The sequence below is a fragment of the Pseudophryne corroboree genome, chromosome 4 (assembly GCF_028390025.1).
Source record: "Pseudophryne corroboree isolate aPseCor3 chromosome 4, aPseCor3.hap2, whole genome shotgun sequence".
NCBI classification, from domain to species: domain Eukaryota; kingdom Metazoa; phylum Chordata; class Amphibia; order Anura; family Myobatrachidae; genus Pseudophryne; species Pseudophryne corroboree.
Window position 1 is genome coordinate 634,829,334 of NC_086447.1, and position 19,520 is coordinate 634,848,853.

Genomic DNA, 19,520 nt, shown 5'->3' on the forward strand with positions numbered 1-19,520 from the left:
CAACAAGCTGGGTGCTCCTGCTTCTAAGCAGACGATTGCTCGTTGGATTTGTAGTACAATTCAGCTTGCACATTCTGTGGCAGGCCTGCCACAGCCAAAATCGGTAAAAGCCCATTCCACAAGGAAAGTGGGCTCATCTTGGGCGGCTGCCCGAGGGGTCTCGGCTTTACAACTTTGCCGAGCAGCTACTTGGTCAGGGGCAAACACGTTTGCGAAATTCTACAAATTTGATACCCTGGCTGAGGAGGACCTGGAGTTCTCTCATTCGGTGCTGCAGAGTCATCCGCACTCTCCCGCCCGTTTGGGAGCTTTGGTATAATCCCCATGGTCCTTACGGAGTCCCAGCATCCACTAGGACGTCAGAGAAAATAAGATTTTACTTACCGATAAATCTATTTCTCGTAGTCCGTAGTGGATGCAGGGCGCCCATCCCAAGTGCGGATTGTCTGCAATACTTGTATATAGTTATTGTTACAAAAATTCGGGTTATTATTGTTGTGAGCCATCTTTTCAGAGGCTCCTTTTCGTTTTATCATACTGTTAACTGGGTTCAGATCACAAGTTGTACGGTGTGATTGGTGTGGCTGGTATGAGTCTTACCCGGGATTCAATATCCTTCCTTATTATGTACGCTCGTCCGGGCACAGTATCCTAACTGAGGCTTGGAGGAGGGTCATAGGGGGAGGAGCCAGTGCACACCACCTGATCCTAAAGCTTTTATTCTTGTGCCCTGTCTCCTGCGGAGCCGCTATTCCCCATGGTCCTTACGGAGTCCCAGCATCCACTACGGACTACGAGAAATAGATTTATCGGTAAGTAAAATCTTATTTGTTTACACAATCATGTCTGCGTATGCTTTTCCACAGCGCATATGACACAATGGTATCATGTTGTGCTGTGTAGAATCACACGGGCGTTTGGTTCAATCGCACAGCCTATAGATACTAGTTATCTATATGACCTACGATCGCGGGAGTCGAATTCACAAGCTGCGATCCTCAGCCGGAGGGTAACAAAAACTATATGGGGTCACAATTCACAATTCCCTACCACGCTCCTGTGCAAGTCTCCTCACGACTTGCGTATTTCCACAATATATTCACGTAAGGTAGCGAACCTTACGCCACCGGGCCTCTACTAACCCAGTGTTCACTGACGGGATCCCGAATTCCGGGGTTCAGCTTCACTCACTCCGCTTTCACTCACTCAAATACACCTTGTTTTTATTTTCTGTACAGAAAACTTTTACTCCCTTAGGTCGGCCACTTTACCCCAGAGTTACTTACAGTTTTTTTAAAACTAAATTTTTAAGGTAACCTGTTTTTCAAATCGGATAGTTATGTGCTATTGTATTAAATGTATACTATCCCACCTTTAATTGAACAAATATCGTGTGCTTTGTACTTAGCTTCCGTAATGCCTACACAACCTTGCGTAAACACGCGACCAGCGTGCTTATTACGCCACGAGCGCTCCCCTGTACTTTGTCCAGACCACGTGTACAAACGTGCGTCCGCAATAAAACAAATCACACAATCTCTATAAATGTGAGCAATACAAACTATAATCACCCACAAACACAACCCACACTTGTTCTGTATAACCCTTTACAACTGGGCCAGAACTGCATTTTGTGTTTTTATAATTACTCCCTTAAATACATTTATTTCAAATTTATCTATATAGCAAACAAATGTATCCGATTTCACACAGGTTTAGAAATGACTAATAACCTATGGCAACACTATGTTGGGGGAGTATGCAAAATATTGGTACGCTTTTGGCGCCGAAAAAATTACACATATTTTTAAATAGCTTTTTTCCTGTTTACCTACGGGTTCTATCAGCACCTCTGCAGACCAGACAGAGCAGACACAATCTAACAGCACACAAATAGGGTTTTAAAACATCCAGCAACCAGAAAAAGGTTTAACGTAAATATATATTTCAACCCTTTGCTGATAGATTAAAGTCTGCTATGATCTGCTAGCCTTTGAGTGTGTGAAAAACCGGATCGATCCCCCAATTGTAAATGCTGATTTACTTACAGGACTAAAAGCAATACTTTAAAACACACTCAATACACTTTAAAATTGTATGCAATCCTTAACCTACTTACTTATTACTCAATGTACAAAGTCCCGTACCGTGTACGCACTTTGCGTACTAATGCCGCGACGTACGTACAAAGTACACGCAGTGCATACATGCACAACGACACGCCGTGAGCACTATGCAGCTTCACATGTGTCTGAAATACACTTACAAATCTAGCAGAGAAAGAGACACGACACCAGTTTTATTTAGGAAGTTGGGATCCGACCCGCCAACATATAATTGATAAAAGGGGTTACAACAAAGATACAATTACAATAACAGAAAAGAGGCTACAGTCAATGGTACATATGTTTGTTCGCCTGTGCTTCCCGATCCGGTCCTCAGTCATCAAGGTAGATGACCTTCAGAGATTTTTGAGAGTGACCGGGCCTGCAGCTGGCTTTTAATACATTTGTCCAAAACCTAACACAATGGAAACTGTCTATTGGTCACTGGGATGGTCATTTACAGTACAAGAGAGGTCATAGGTCATTTTGAATAAGTAGGCGATGTCTGGTCCAGGTGCACTTGCAGATGTTCTCCACTGGGTTCCCGCCGAATACAAGGCGTACAGTAAATACACTTAATATTAATATTCTACACCTGCGCATAACTATACGCAGGAGCGTGCGATCTTCTGCAAACCAACACCGGAATATTGCTCTTAAAATACCCTACAGCTGGTTACCAAACACCACCTTATAACCTAGTTCTGTCCCCTCCTATCCTGTAAAGGTAAATCCCTTTGTTGCTGTACCATTTAATCAAGTATAAATCGCTGGTGCAGTGCCTGTGGGCTATGTGTACATTGTGCACTATTTGGATTAAATATGTAATGTGTTTTTATGGTTTTTCCATGCGATCACAAATACTACCGTAATTACTCATACCACGCGCTAATACGCAGGACCGCGGGAGCGATCATAAGCAAATTGCGAATATGTGCACCCACGGCAGAACAAGTACGCGCATGGAGGCCATCTGTGTGTAGTTTGTACGTGATGTGTGTACTGAAATATTTTCAACTTCGACATGGTGAAGGTGACAAATACAGGCGGCAAGTGAGTAAAAATATGGTGGCTTATTTTTTAACCAGATTAAATGGTGCTTCAATTAGCTGGCACATGTCACTGGTTTAATATTTACTTAGGCCTACTCCAGCATATAACATCTGAATCTCTGTTTGTGAAACCTTGCACATGGCTAACTGCCTCAAAATACAGAGTACAATGCATTTTGTGGCAAATGTGATGAAGGGCAAGCTTGGTGTTTGCAAATTAAATGCCGGACAAACTAACAACTTCACAATACAAAAACAATAATACATTTTAAGACACATTTTGCATACAGTACTGTTATGTGCTACATTGGTTTTTGGATTAGCCATTAACAATGCCAAGGGTTTTGCTGCCGTGTAGTTGAAGATGCGAGTAACGTGCTAGGTCACATGACCCACATTATCCCAAACCAAATTAAATCTAAAAAAATACAGAGTATGTTATTAAGAAAAAACATGCTCACCATCCTTCCTGGGCCGATCAGAAACATGGACATGGGTTGCTGACACAACTTCAGGAGGTATTAAGCTCCGTATGGGCTCCTCGTAGTCCAGATATCTGGCAATGAAGGGCTGACCTCGCCTCCTTGGCCATTTTGGACTTCACACGGCGCTTTATATCATAGTACCGTTTTCGGCACGTGTCCTCCGTCCGCTTGACCACCCCCTCACTATTTACAGCAGCAACAACTTTAGCCCACAACACTGTCTTCCGTGATATCACCTTTGCGACCTCTGGCCCAAATAGGTACCGCTGATATTTCATCAGCGCACGCACCAAAGCCACATTCTCAGCATAACTAAACTTTACATTGCAGCCAGTCTTCGTAGTGGTGAGTGGCTGTGGAGCTGCTGCACTATCACTAGAGGCTGCAGCACCAACCTCACCCACCTCCTCAACCTCATTAACCTCCTCCCTCTCACCCACCTCTTCCACCTCACTCACACCCTCTACCTCACTCACCTCCCCCACCTCATCCACCTCTGAGTCAGACATAATTAGGATAAACATCACTTAAAAAAAGGACAAACAACACACTCCTCCACTACCACTACACTACAAAACACACACACACACACACACACACACACACACACACACTGACAAGATATTCCCCCCCAAAAAAAACAAGGACAAAAATTAAGACAAACCAAAATGAAGAAAGACTACTAGAATGACAAGACTACTTTCTCATACGTCCTAGAGGATGCTGGGGACTCCGTAAGGACCATGAAGTATAGACGGGATCCGCAGGAGACATGGGCACACTAGAAGACTTTGAATGGGTGTGAACTGGCTCCTCCCTCTATGCCCCTTCTCCAGACCTCAGTTAGACTCTGTGCCCAGGAATGACTGGGCACACACTAGGGGAGCTCTACTGAGTTTCTCTAAAATACTTTATTGTTAGGTTTTTTATTTTCAGGGAGACCTGCTGGCTACAGGCTCCCTGCATCGTGGGACTGAGGGGAGAGAAGTTAGACTTACTTCTTAGTTCAAAGGCTCTGCTTCTTAGGCTACTGGACACCATTAGCTCCAGAGGGTTCAATCACTTGGTGCGCCTAGCTGCTGGTTCCCGGTGCCGTGCCGTCACCCCCTCACAGAAGCCAGAAGAAAAAAGCCGGGTGAGTATTAGAAGAACAGAAGACTTCAGTGACGGCAGAATACTTCAGTAACGGAGGTATAGCGCAGCGGTCGCGCTGCGCTCCGCTCCATGCTCCCACACACCAACGGCACTCACAGGGTGCAGGGCGCTGAGAGGGGAGCGCCCCAAGTTACTGGGGTCTTTCCGCTGGGAAGAGATAAATATTTGGTGCCCGGGCACCGTGTACAATACCCCCGCCAGTATAAAGGAGCGGTCGCGCTGCGTGCCATTGCTCCCACACACCAACGGCTTCCAAAGGGTGCAGGGTGTTGAGGGGGGGCGCCCTGGGCAGCAATATATACCTCTAATCAGTCTGGCAAAGCATGTATACAGTGCGTAGGCACTGTATACGGACCCCTGCCAGCATAAAAAGATATATATATATAAATAGTGGGGCTGAAGCGCGCCGAGAAGGGGCGGGACTTAGTCCTCACAACGGGATTCAGCGCCATTTTCTCTATGTCCCCGCCAAAACAGTGCAAACGAGGGGGGGCACAGTGTTTTAGTGCTATGATAGGAAATATAGCACTATGTTAGATAATGGCCATGTAATCATTGTTGTGCATATTTCTCTGTGTGTTCCCTGGCAGATATACCCACTATAGCTTTTTAGTCCATATATGTCGACATACATGAGGACTCTGTCACAGACAGCTATGGGGATCACTGTCGGCATCGCCGACGCCTGTTGGTACTTAATTCAGTAGATGCAGTATCAGCGGGTCGGTGGTTGTATGCTTGTCAAAAGTAAACACGGTATGGGACACACAGTAGTATGTGGGTGACCCTGTCGGCACCGACTGTTATTACTGGGTGTAAATTAACATGCTGTAACTGCCTTATACCTGTTTATATTTATATGTATATGTGCGGTAAGGTTCCATGGGCCTGTAGCTCGAGCACAGACACTGCAGTATATGTGGGGGAGTGTTATTAAAATGATATATGTATACTTCCCTCGGACCCCGTGGGGTCGCAAGAATGTTATTTTTGCCTGGATACTACCTGCTGTCGACGAATTCTTGGTTTCTGTCGACCATAACGTTTCCTGGTAGATCCACAACTGGGGCATTCAGTACATGGTCATACACATTCAGAACACATTAATGTCACTAGGGACCCGACGGTTCCGGACAATCCGCTTATATGTATGTTTTATATATATATATATATATATATATATATATATATATATAGGATATGTGTGTACATTGGGGGTAATTCCAAGTTGATCGCAGCAGGATTTTTGTTAGCAATTGGGCAAAACCGTGGGGGTAATTCCAAGTTGATCGCAGCAGGACTTTTTTTTAGCAGATGGGCAAAACCATGTGCACTGCAGGGGAGGCAGATATAACATGTGCAGAGAGAGTTAGATTTGGGTGGGTTATTTTATTTTTGTGCAGGGTAAATACTGGCTGCTTTATTTTTACACTGCAAATTAGATTGCAGATTGAACACACCACACTCAAATCTAACTCTCTCTGCAAATGTTATATCTGCCCCCCCTGCAGTGCACATGGTTTTGCCCAACTGCTAAAAAATTTCCTGCTGCGATCAACTCAGAATTACCCCTCATGTGTACTGCAGGGCAGGCAGATATAACATGTGCAGAGAGAGTTGGAAATGTGGTCCGGGTCTCACCTACACATGCACTGGAATATAATCCTAATGGCCAGGATATCGCTCCTGTGGTGTCTGCACAGTCTCACCTAATAAAGGGACTAAGGTTCGGGATTCAGGATTAGATCCTGGTGTCCATGCATGCAGATCTCCGAGGCTGGGGAGCAGTCTTTCCAAGGGAAGTATTTCCAGAGGAAGATGTCAAGCTGGGAAACTTGTCTGCAAGAAGCTTTCTTGATTCAAGAGCTATTTTCAACTAACATATTTTTCGTGATCTGCCCGCGTTAATTCTGTTGGACGACTTGACAGCAGTGACGTAAGTAACCCACTAGGGCGGAACACACTCATAACATCTGAGGTGGATTCCTCACCTTCCTCTGCCAGCTCCTTTAGAGTTTTAATAGCAGCCCTTCTAGAAAAAATATTCAACTTCTTAATAATAGCGACTTAGTACTTAAACTTACATCGGATATAAGTCACAATAGTAATACTTTTCATGACTTGAAGATTTCCAAAACAGCCGTTGGAGAAATCTGCGTCGATGCTTTCCGTAAGACCACGGCCGCCAACAGTATTTTACATCACATCAGTTCGCATTATCCCGCCACTCTGAGATCAATTCCAAAAGGAGAATATATCCGAACCAGAAGAAATTGATCGGATGTTGAAATTTATAGAAAAAGCAAGATGAGTTAAAGATATACACTAAGATGGTCTATGAAAAACAGAACCTACAGAAAGCTTATAATGCCACCAATAAAACCTAAAGTATATCCTTACTTATACCCAAGACAAGAGAACCCACCTTGTGCCAAATAAGATGCATCGTTACAAACTGTAAAGAGTGGATACACATCAATGCGTCATTACACAAATATCGATATATACACAACACGGATGATGATCTGAAGAAAGAATTTGATAAGAACATACAGATCATCTGGAAGATATCAACAAATTTATGGGATAATTTGTTTAGAAGTCACTTTTCCAAGCATCAGAGGAAAAATCCATCATTATCTGTCTGTTATTCCTGTGGACAATGTCAAGCATGCCAATATATTCATAGCACTCAGATGTTCTCTGACAGAAATAACAATAAAACAGAAATAAAAAGCTTCATTAACTGCTCCACACATTTGGTGTAATTTACTGCTTAATAGGCCCATGCGTTTATAAATATATCGGCATGACTAAGATGCTTTTTAAAAACGAATATTGGATCATGTATATATCATTAAAAATACACAAAGAGATATAAGCAACATGAAGAAAATTACAAGTTTGACGAGACACTTTCTACGATTCCATGCTAGTAATCACAAAAAGGTGAAAAATTATGATCTAGAACAGTTTGAGCTAGGGATAAGTGGTGGTAACATTACTAAGTAGTCACTAAAGAAAAACTTTAGATACATTTGCCTGTTGAATACTATGACTCCATTAGGATTAAATAAGAAGATACACAACACATCCTTTATTGAAAATCTGGGACCATATGTTAAAATCATATTATTGGTATCCTTTTTAATGCTTATTATTGGTGGGTTTACTTCATATCCATAACATGGATTGTCAAAGAGGCCGCCGAACCTATATCAGTCCTTAAGCTATGCTACCTTGATCCATTCTAATCTTTTACCCTAAATGTTAGAGTAGAATGCCAATATGATTGTTTGTGCTTAATAGAAGTACATATCTCATGGGGTATGCATGCACAAACATTATATTTACAGTAAAAAGTTTTAATAACTATTGGGTCACAAGGCATATCATGTCATAATTTTCCTAAATAGGATCTGTTATGTTAAAATAGCCCGTTACATTATTACCAACATAACATATGAGTATTGTTACTATTCAATTTAACTAATCTGTGTCTTATTTAAATGATATATATTTATCAAATACAGTATATTATGATTCTGGAACATATAATACTGGTGTAGATAGGAAGATTGCGCATGATCACATAGTATTTTTTGTTTAAAAATTATACCCCATAAGGGTATTACATTAGTAAAATATAGGAATATATAAGATTCATCATGATAAATTCAGTTATATCATCTGTCATGTTGATATTCTATTTACAATATTTAGTGGTACAACATGCATGAAACATCTTAGAGTTAGGAACGTTTGGAAATATTTATGCCAAGCACATCTATATGACACAGGGACCTATATGATTACTGTACACTGAGTTAACTAGTTAGTCAGAAATCATTACAGATCTCTTTTGTTTTGTTTAGCGATCTTATATATCATGATTCATATCTTTGTAGTGACCTGTAGTATATGTGTATATACCAAAATCATCATGTAAAGGATTACAGTAGCTGGAACTGCTTATTATCGGTTTTCATATGTATGTCAGTGTGAGAATACTGTATCTTATTTGAACGCTATATATTTATCATATATATTATGATTCTGGAACACATAATACTGGTGTAGTTAGGCAGATTGCACATGATAACAAAGTATTATTTGTTTAAAAATTATACCCAAATTATAGGATAAATATCCAGTGGAATTGCCCTGGAGATTATCACAACCTTGGGATGGTGATACATGCTACCTATTATATAGCCTGTTCCCTAGAGTTGATTTGTTTTTTTAATTCACATTCAATACCATTCATATATATCAATCACATTAGTTTACCAAGTTGCAATGCTACAGATGCGCTAATGCACTGTCCTAGCATAATTGGGCAAAACAACAGTCGCTGAAACAACGAACAATTTGCAACGCCCTCGATCGGACATAACAGCCTAAAGAAGAATGTTAAGGCCCATACACACTTGACGATGCACACGTCGTTAACGACCGTCGTTAACGACTTCCCTTGAACTTCCCTTGAACAGCTCAGCAAACGACATGAGCATACACACTACCAACGACCAAAGACCATTCATCGTTGAAGCATCCAAGCTGAAGAGTTTATTAAAATAATGAGCTGGGAACAGGGCTGGTGAACAGTGGCTTGGTCGTTGGTCGTTCACACCATACACATTCAACGACGTCTCTGGTCGGTAACGACCATAGTGGAAATTGAGCATACATGCTCCACAGATAAGCGAGGGTCGTTAACGTCCCGCGGGGCCGCGCATCGGTGGTCGTTGGATGCATACACACTTGACGATATAATGAGCGACGTCGTTGATGAGGGCTGAAATGAACGACGTCGCTCATTTTATCGTCAAGTGTGTATGGGCCTTTAGGCCGTTGGTTATGGGGATACATCACAGCTGTATCAACCCGAACAAAGGCAGACCGCATCGACCAAGAATGAACGACAAAGATTATAATTCAATATTTTACCGATCTTAAAAGAAATTATCGTATTCCGAAGATGATGCACCTCAACGGATTAGGATTGTGTTACAAACTGTATCAAGCGTCAGTAACGTGGCCGCTGTAACAGCAAAATAGAGACAATGACACAAGAACAGCAGAATAGTTCTGGTGAAATGTTAATATTTGTTGCAGGAATTTCTAGTAATACCACAGCGGTTGATTGTGTAGCAGCAACACCCAATATTTTTACCACGGACGACTGACATAGCTGTTGGAATTCAAAATACAGAACAAGTAGACCAATATGCTGAAATACAATTTTATGCGTTGATGGGGTAAGATACGGTAAGATGTTGAGAACATTGGGATGTAAATGCAGGATATTTGTTAAAACCCATTAAAGGTTTGAGCCACAGTGCTAAATGTAAACATGACATTATTAAAGAAGTTGTTGAGCCGTATATGAAAGGCCTACCAAAATACATAGATCGGTCAGTTAAGACAACTGCTTTTATTAACGCCAACATACATCATTTTGCAGAAATAATTGAAACCGATCCGTGACTAGGCTCGGCTACTTTTGAAACATGTTTTAAATTTAAATGTCTGTAAAAAAACACAAATTAAACCTGTGTAACATACAAAATCTCAGTTATTCCGGCGTGTAAAGGTGTAACAGTCTGTAACAATATTAACCAGTTTGATAAAGCGCAAACAGCGTAGGGAACAGGAGGTAGGCGGGTAACAGTGCGCTAGGGATATAGAGTTAGAGTAAACGACTTCCAACGTATTACCGATTGACTAAGCACAGCCTGACAACATTGTTGGTGTAAGTATTTTTATACACATTGTAATACACAGTAATATGTGGTATGTATGCAGTGATATACACGTTGTAATACACAGTAATATGTGATATGCATGCAGCAATATATACGTTGTAATACACAGTAAAATGTGGTATGTATACAGTGCTATACACGCTGTAATACACAGTAATATATGGTCTGTACGCAGCGATATACACTGTTTAATACTCAGTAACATATGGCATGTATGCAGCTATATATATATATATATATATATAAATTTCCACAAATAGAGTCGCAACACACTTCCAGGTTATTTGTTAGGTGCCAGGTCAGATAAATAACATAGTACTGTCCATATGCAAGTGAACCTTCACAGGAACCACGCTTAGGATAGACCAGCACACTAATACTTTAAATGAACATTTTTCTGTATTTAATAAAGTGCAAAAAATTTGATGCAAACATGCAGCACAGGTAATTTTAGCAGCAACATATCATGTGCAGTGATATACTCATCATCCCAACAGCCGTTTCGTATGCCTTCATCAGGGGAAAAATAAGTTCAGCATGTTTATCAAAGCACTGCTCGTCCTGCAGTGCAACAAAGTAAAGTGCCAAGTGCCTAACCGCTACAGTGTAAACCCAGCTTATTTATTCCCGGTGTGTAATGTAATGTTCATTTAAAGTATTAGTGTGCTGGTCTATCCTAAGCGTGGTTCCTGTGAAGGTTCACTTGCATATGGACAGTACTATATATATATATATATATATACAGTGGGGGGATAAGGGTACCGGCGACTACTGTTGTGTAAACGTGCAAAAGGTTACTATTAAAAATGTATGATTCATGAGACAAAAAATATAAAATCGAACAAACAGTTTTAATAGCACATACAGGTAGGTTACATAAAAGGTCATAAAAAGATCCAAAAACAAGTAAAAGGATAAAAAAGGAAAGGAAGGACTTAGCTTTTAAAATAGGCAAGGGGGTCACTGCAGGGAACCCAACGCGTTTCGTCACATCAGACTTCTATACACGTTGTAATACACAGTAATATATGGTCTGTATGCAGCGATATACATTGTTTAATACACAGTAACATATGGCATGTATACAGATATATATATATATACAGTGTAATATACAGTAATCTATGGCATGCAGCTATATAAACAGTTTAATACACAGTTATATATGGTATGTATGCAGCTATATATACGTTGCAATACATAGTAATATGTGGTATTTTGGGTAAATCTTTTTTTCCCGTTAATATACAGGTCAGGGCATGTCACAATGTAATATACAGTAATATATGGTGCGCAGCTATATAAACGGTTTTATACACAGTAATATGTGGTATGCATGCAGCGATATACACGTTGTAATACACAGTAATATGTGGTATGTATACAGTGCTATACACGTTGTAATACACAGTAATATATGGTCTGTATGCAGCAATATACACTGTTTAATACACAGTAACATGTCATGTATGCAGCAATATATACGGTTTAATATATAGTAATCTATGGTATGCATCAATATAAACGGTTTAATACACAGTTATATATGGTATGTATACAATGATATAAATTGTGTGAATCTTTTTTCGATAATATACATGTCTGGACATGTCACGATGTAATATACAGTAATATATGGTGCGCAGCTATATAAACGGTTTTATACACAGTAATATGTGGTATGCATGCAGCGATATACACGTTGTAATACTCAGTAATATGTGGTATGTATACAGTGCTATACACGCTGTAATACACAGTAATATATGGTCTGTATGCAGCGATATACACTGTTTAATACACAGTAACATATGGCATGTATGCAGCGATATATACGGTGTAATATACAGTAATATATGGTGCGCAGCTATATAAACGGTTTGATACACAGTAATATATGGTATGTATGCATCGATATATACGTTGTAATACACAGTAATATGTGGTATTTGGTGTAATCTTTTTTTTTTCTTTAATATACAGGTCTGGACATGCCTTATATTCTAAAATATCAAGGGAACAGTAACAATTTTATCACATACTCAGACCTTAATGATACATATCAGCAGTGTAACAATATAATATGCATAGTTGATAAACTGATATATCTAATATATATATATAGACATATAGAAAACATGTCTGAACATGCCCCTTTTTGAAAGTACATATGATGTGATAAACTAATATTCTATAAGCCACAATAACATTTGTGTCTTTCATTTAACATGGTTTTCATATGTATGTCAGTGTGAGATCGCTCTATTTCTCAATGTCAAATCTTGATTAATGCAAAATGGTTTGTCTATGTGTATTGGTCATTAGTTAACCAATCTGTCTGTAACAACGTAAACATCATAAGGAACATCTAGATCTATATGTCAACTACTAATTAAAACAAAATACACGTCTATGTGTACTGGTCATTAGTTTACTAATCTGTAACAAACACCATAGTTTAAAATACACATATAGTGAACTCTTAATGCACAGCACATCCATTAATAGTTCACCTATCTGTAACAAATCTCAAGGACTGAGTTCAACTATCAGTCACAGAAAGGTGAACTCAAGCTATAAGCTTTATACAATTTTATAGACAGAACGATCGAATCCTATAAAAAGCATTCGTAGCTCGCACGCTTATTTTATAAATCAACTTGATATAACATTTACTGGTGCAACTAAGAGTTAATACGCAGGAGGCTTTTCAATGGTTAAACAACACTTATATCTCATTCTGTAAGCTTATTTCATATAAAACAACATCAGAAGGGGAGGAAAAGTGGGAGTGTCGGATGAGTGATTAGGGGCGTGTTTATGGGCGTGATTTGCTTAATTAGAGGCGTGTCAACCTGTCACTTTGAGTTTGACGGAAATAGGTGCTCTCTACTCACATGTCAAATTTTTATTTTCATGCTAATTTCTAGCCATGTTGGCTTACTGAATTTATTTATTTTCTTAAATAAAAAAAAACAAAAACTTGTTTGTGTGTTTATTTTAAGGTTATGCATTCTTGAAAAATGTGTACAGTAAACTTTTAAGGTCCATACACACTTGACGATGCACACGTCGTTAACAACTTCCCTTGAACTTCCCTTGAACAGCTGAGCAAATGACATGAGCATACACACTACCAACGACCAAAGACCATTCATCGTTGAAGCATCCAAGCTGAACAGTTTATTAAAATAATGCTGGGAACAGGGCTGGTGAACAGTGGCTTGGTCGTTGGTTGTTCACACCATACACATTCAACGACGTCTCTGGTCGGTAACAACCATAGTGGAAATTGAGCATACATGCTCCACAGATAAGCGAGGGTCGTTAACGTCCCTCGGGGCCGCGCATCGGTGGTCGACGGATGCATACACACTTGACGATATAATAAGCGACGTCGTTGATGAGGGCTAAAATGAACGACGTCGCTCATTTTATCGTCAAGTGTGTATGGGCCTTTACATTGCATATTTACATTTGTGGACCAAGGGAACAAACATTGAAAATTCTTATTTGGTAATTTGTTTGCTTTCACAACAGTTACCTGTGCCTAGACAAAAAAATATCTTTGAAAACAACTTGGGTTACTAGGGGCAACATGCCATAGTATTTGAAATGGTCACATGTTCCAAAACAATAATAAGTGTGTTAGTATCATTAAGCGTAGGCTGCATTATGTGGCTTATGTTGTTCGGTATGTACAAAGGAAGATGACAATGTAGAAACATGGCATGTTAGCATTAAGCGGATGTAGTTTGTAAGTTGGTTTATTCACACTTGATCAAGGAGAATATTTGTTAACAAATAAAAAACATGCTGTTAACAGCAAAGTATTAAAAATTAATAAAATAAAAAACCAGTACATTATTTGTCAGTGTGTCAGATTTAGACATGGTAAATGATAAATTGGTATATGTAAAAAAAATTGCTGGTAAGAGTCATTTGTAACTGCAGTGTTTGGCAATTATTTGCTCTACAGGTGACTTAGATTGCCAATTACCAGCTAAATATGGGCCAACACACTTGTAGCAGAAGTTCGCAAGGGCTGAGTAGCTGCAGACTTACTCCTAGGCTGCGTTCAGGTAGCGAACATTTCTTGTGTACTTATAACCATCAGCTACGCATTTCTGCACAAAACACGCCTACTGCCGTTTGCATACTCCCACACTAGCCACCCACTTTCACGCCCATTTCATTAGATAGCGAAGCCAATCCTCTACTCCGCCTCCGTCACACCCTGTTTTCGTTATCATAGTGCATTCTGAAAATCCGTTAGTATTTTTGCACAAGCGTCGTAACACTGGCTTTGCGCACGCATATTGTTGCTTTGACACATGCGCAGTTTGCAAATTTTCGCCGATTGCGATGCGATGAACTGTTGCGAACAACTCGGAATGAGGTCCCATGCTCCTTATTTCCAACATTGATCACCAGCAATTTATTTGAATTATTTTTTTCAGAATCTGTTGTTTTATCCAGTTAATTAGCATTTATTAAATAGGAGTTAGGAGTATTTAAGGGGGAAAAATAACAGTGTTGAGTGCATGCAGAAATGTATTGCCAATTTTAAGTTAATTAATATAAGCAGACATATTTGCATTTGTTTTGTGACTAGGAATTTAAAAAAAAAAAATAATAATAATAATAATAAACAAACAAACAAACCCCTTTTGGGATTTTCTGTATGTATCTTCATCAGCAAACTTTCAGACAGTCTGTTCTGTATTTCAATATATAAGCACTGTAATTAATGTTTTAAAACCGTTACAAATATTCCTTTTCTCTTACTAGGTTGATGTGGGTGTTGTACATTTGACACCCTTAATACAACCAAGAATAGAACAGCCTTTTAAACTTGTAGAAAAAGTAGTCCAAAGTGCCTTCCACTTAAGGCGGAAAAACTGCTATCGAGGAATTTCGTAAGTGAGATGTTTTACATTAAATTATAAAGTTTTTTTTTTTTTTTAAATGTAATCTTATTACATTTACTGTAGGGAGTCAAGTTTAGTTTACTTGTCACAAATCAGATTTAAAATGATGTGTAAAATGAGAATGACTGCATGAAGCAGATGATCATACAAGTTTTTAAACAAACCTAGAGAATGTAAATAAAAATGCCATGAACATTCTTAGTTTATCTAAAACTTAATTTATATATATTTTCTTGTATCGTTGCAGATATTAAATTAGGTTGCTGGTTGTACAGATGTGTCCTCATACATCATTGATGCAGTCATGCCTATCATCCCTGCTCAGCGTTCCTGGTCCCATGAGACTCTGCCAGCATCAGGCATCTTTGTTGCATCTTTTTTGCCAAATATGCTTTTTAGTCACAATACAATGCAGCTAGAACTCACCGGTGTGTCTGAATGTATGCAAAGTACTATGGTGCAGCAGCCGCAGCTTTCCCATGCAAGTTCTGTTGTGCTCCAAATACATCCTCCGTCACATGCAGTTGTCAGGTGTCACATATGAAATTAATCAGCACAGTCTTGCTTTGCGACTAAGACACACTTTCTGCGTAAAAATCATGCTAAGCCCTAGCAGAGTTCCACGAGACCTGGCGGCTTACTCATGCCAGGCATTTCACACTGCATGTCTTGATGTATGAAGACACATCTGTAGTTGAGTAAATGTTATTTTCTGCAGCAGGTTGCATTGGTTTCCACAGGGAAACATCAGGGTGTAGAGTGGATCTGGATCAAGAGGCATCAACAGGTAAAGCTTTAGCTGTCCCAGGATGCATAGGGACCTCCTCTATAACTCTGCCTCCAGGCACTGAGAGGTCAGTTTTAAGTTGATGCCTGCAGCAGCAGGTCACTGAACAGGGCAGCCCTGAAAGCTTTTCAACTGAAAGAAATAGACTTTGCTATTTGAGCTGGCAGCACTGTAAGTCACTGTGACATTCAATGCTGCATCTCCATCACCTCCTAAGCGGCGCTGCACACTCTCATTGGCTTGGTTCCCGGATACCTGCGACGGAAGCATCCCGACTTAGGCACGTTTGCAGACTGCTCTTCGGGATCGTGTGACTGCTACGGGGAGGAGAAAAGAGGGTCTGCTAGGTGGGACCCGCCTTTAAACCACGGTCTGATGAGACGGACCGCGATGCTGGCGTGGACACGGTCACTAGGCAAGGACCCCACTAGACCACCAGTGCATTTGGAGCGCAGGTCAGGTGTATTAACACCAACTTAATGGGGCTCCATAGTACCTGGGGTGGAATACCAGCATAGGGGAGACAGCCCCTCCCCCGGCCCAGGGCACCATTTCCTTGCAGATTTCCTGCCCTGGAGCTGCCTCACACGCTCCTTCACAGAGACTTTGGGTGCCATCTTAACAGCATAACTGCAGCAGGTCTCCGTGATTGTTGGGCAAGGTCTCCCATGTAAAGCCGCCTGTGTACAGCGCTGAGCCTTTACATTCACTTGAGTATCCTACATGTCTTAGAGACAGTGTTAGTTTAGAAAAGGTGCACGTTGCAGAGTATATTGTATGAGTATTCTGCTATATTCTCCACTCTGAGACCATGCTGTGATATATTTATATAAGTCCAGTGCAGCATTATTGTATATAATTTCTGCATTGCATGTGACTGTGTGCCTGTATCTGCTGTGTGGTTTCACTTTCAGTGTTTCCCAGATAAAACTGTCACTACATTCTGTACCCTGGGCTAGGTGCGTTTGGATCAAATATTATAGTTGTACACAGAGTTTATCTACATTCCTATATACGTATAATACTCCTGTGTTACAGTCTCATTATTCCCTGTCGTCTTATTCCACAGGTTATTGTATTTGTCTGGCTATATAATCGTACTGTGTAAGGCCAATTGTTTACATTGTACAGTGTCTAACAAAAAGGGCAGCAAACCTGCAAAAGCTCCTGCAACATGCAGAACATGCTCGAAGGATTTATCAGAGGGGGAATTATTGCATGAGGGTCTCTGTACTGTTTGTCATGCATCTCCCAGTTAGTCTGCAGTTCCTGCACTTAGTCAGGAGCCTCCATGGGCAGCATTCACTACCCTGCTGGGTACTCTGGTGGAGAGCCTTGCGCCCCCTATGGGGCTGCCTGTGCCTTTACCCCCACAAATTGTCCCTCTGGTTAATCCGCCGTGGGCGGAAAATTTGTCTAACCAACTGCAGCAACTAAACCAGTCTCTGGTTAGACGGAAATCTACCCCAGGTCACTCCCGTGCCACTGGTCCTTCTAAGTGGGCTGCTTCCTCACGGTCTAGAAACCTCTCTGATGTCTCATCTGAAGAGGAGGGGGAGCATACGGTCCTGTCGGACACTAAATCCTGTGTTACTGATGAGGAATCTCCCTTATTGATAGATCTCCCTGCACCGGTGGTTGCTCTTAAGCATATCCTTCAAATCACAGATGAGGAGGATTCCACTACTGTGGCTAAGAAAACTGATAGGTTTAAACAGCAGAAGGTGGTTAAAACTGTTTTACCTCATTCTGACCATTTAGTGGACATCAGATGGGAACCCTGGTCTAATCCAGGGAATAAATTCCCTATTCCCAAACGACCTAGGCTCACTACCCTCTCCCTGCAGAGTTGTGTAACAAATGGGAGACTCCGCCGCTGGTGGATTCTCATGTCACCCGCCTAGTGGGGTCATCCACTCTGCCTGTCACCACTGTCACCTCACTGAGGCAGCCGACAAATAAGCGTGTTGAGGAATGCCTGAAATCTGTATACTCCCTTTGAGGGGCTATTCATAGTCCCACTATTGCTGTCGCCTGGGCTGCAAAAGGTGTTGAAGCATTCGTTCAGGCGTTAGAGGAAGAGCTACCCAAGGATATCTCTGACAATGCCAGACAATACCTCTGTCATATTATCACCGCTTCTTATTACATGCAATAGGCATCCTCTGAGGAGGAAGTATTGCCAGCCAAGGTGTTGGCTACATCTGTCCTGGCACGCCGCATACTGTGGTTGAGGTCATGGAAAGTAGACTTGGACTCCAAGACTTTGGAAGTCCTCCCCTTGACTGGGGGCATTTTGTTTGGGGAAGACTTAAATAAAATTGTGTCTGAACTGGCAGCTTTTCTCCCAACTACTAATCCTTCTCAGGTGGCAAAAAGTTTTCATTCCTTTCAGCCTCAAGGGAAAGTGAAAGGTCAGACATACACCAGACCATCTCGTGTTTCCAAAACCTCCAAGGCGAAGCAGTCTTGGGCAGCCCGTCAGCCTGCTGCAGAACACGACAAGCCTACTGCATAATGGGGTGGCTTCTCCCTGGGGAACCCCAGGGTGGGAGGACGACTTCTACAGTTCACCCAGGTCTGGCTCACGACCACTTCAGACGCCTGGGTACTGGAATTAGTCTCTCACGGGTACGCTGTCACCTTCAAGTGACATCCCCCTCACCAGTTCTGCACAACAGCTCTCCCTTTGGATCCATGGTAAGTTCCCTCCTGAGCACGGGAGTGGTTGTGCCAGTTCCTCAGTCTCAAAGGGGCAGATGTTATTATTCAACCCTGTTTCTAGTCCTGAAACCCCATGGGTCATGCCAGCCTACGCTCAATTTCAAATCTCTGAACTAGTTTGTGAGAGTGTCCAAATTTTGTATGGAAATGCTGCGCTCAATTGTGCTGACTATGGAACCCGAAGACTATATGGTATCCCTGAATATACAGGATGCATATCTGCATATTCCTATTGCCATATCACAACAGCAGTTCCTGCGGTTTGCTGTTGGCGACCTTCACTATCAATTCTCTACCATTTGGACTGGCTACGGCTCCTCGGATCTTCACCAAGGTCATGGCCGTAATGACGGCCCACCTCTGTCGCCAGGGTGTCAGAATCCTCCCATACTTGCACGACCTGTTGATTCTGGCAAGTTCACGCAAAGTCTTCCTCAGTCATCTACAGCTGACTGTGACTTTCCTGCGAGCCCACGGGTAAAAAGTCCTGCCTTTTCCCAGCTCAAACCTCAT

The 19,520-nt window shown here is 41.1% G+C and overlaps 1 protein-coding gene across 5 annotated transcripts in view; it reads left to right on the top strand.

Moving 5' to 3' along the window:
• TFB1M (transcription factor B1, mitochondrial) overlaps positions 1 to 19,520 on the top strand; it is a 398,859-nt gene that overhangs the window by 375,210 nt on the left and 4,129 nt on the right. For all 5 annotated transcript variants that reach the window (XM_063917706.1, XM_063917709.1, XM_063917708.1 and 2 more), the window contains one exon: positions 15,357 to 15,484. In XM_063917706.1, coding sequence (XP_063773776.1) covers positions 15,357 to 15,484 — 128 coding nt within the window. The remainder of the gene's footprint in view (positions 1 to 15,356; positions 15,485 to 19,520) is intronic.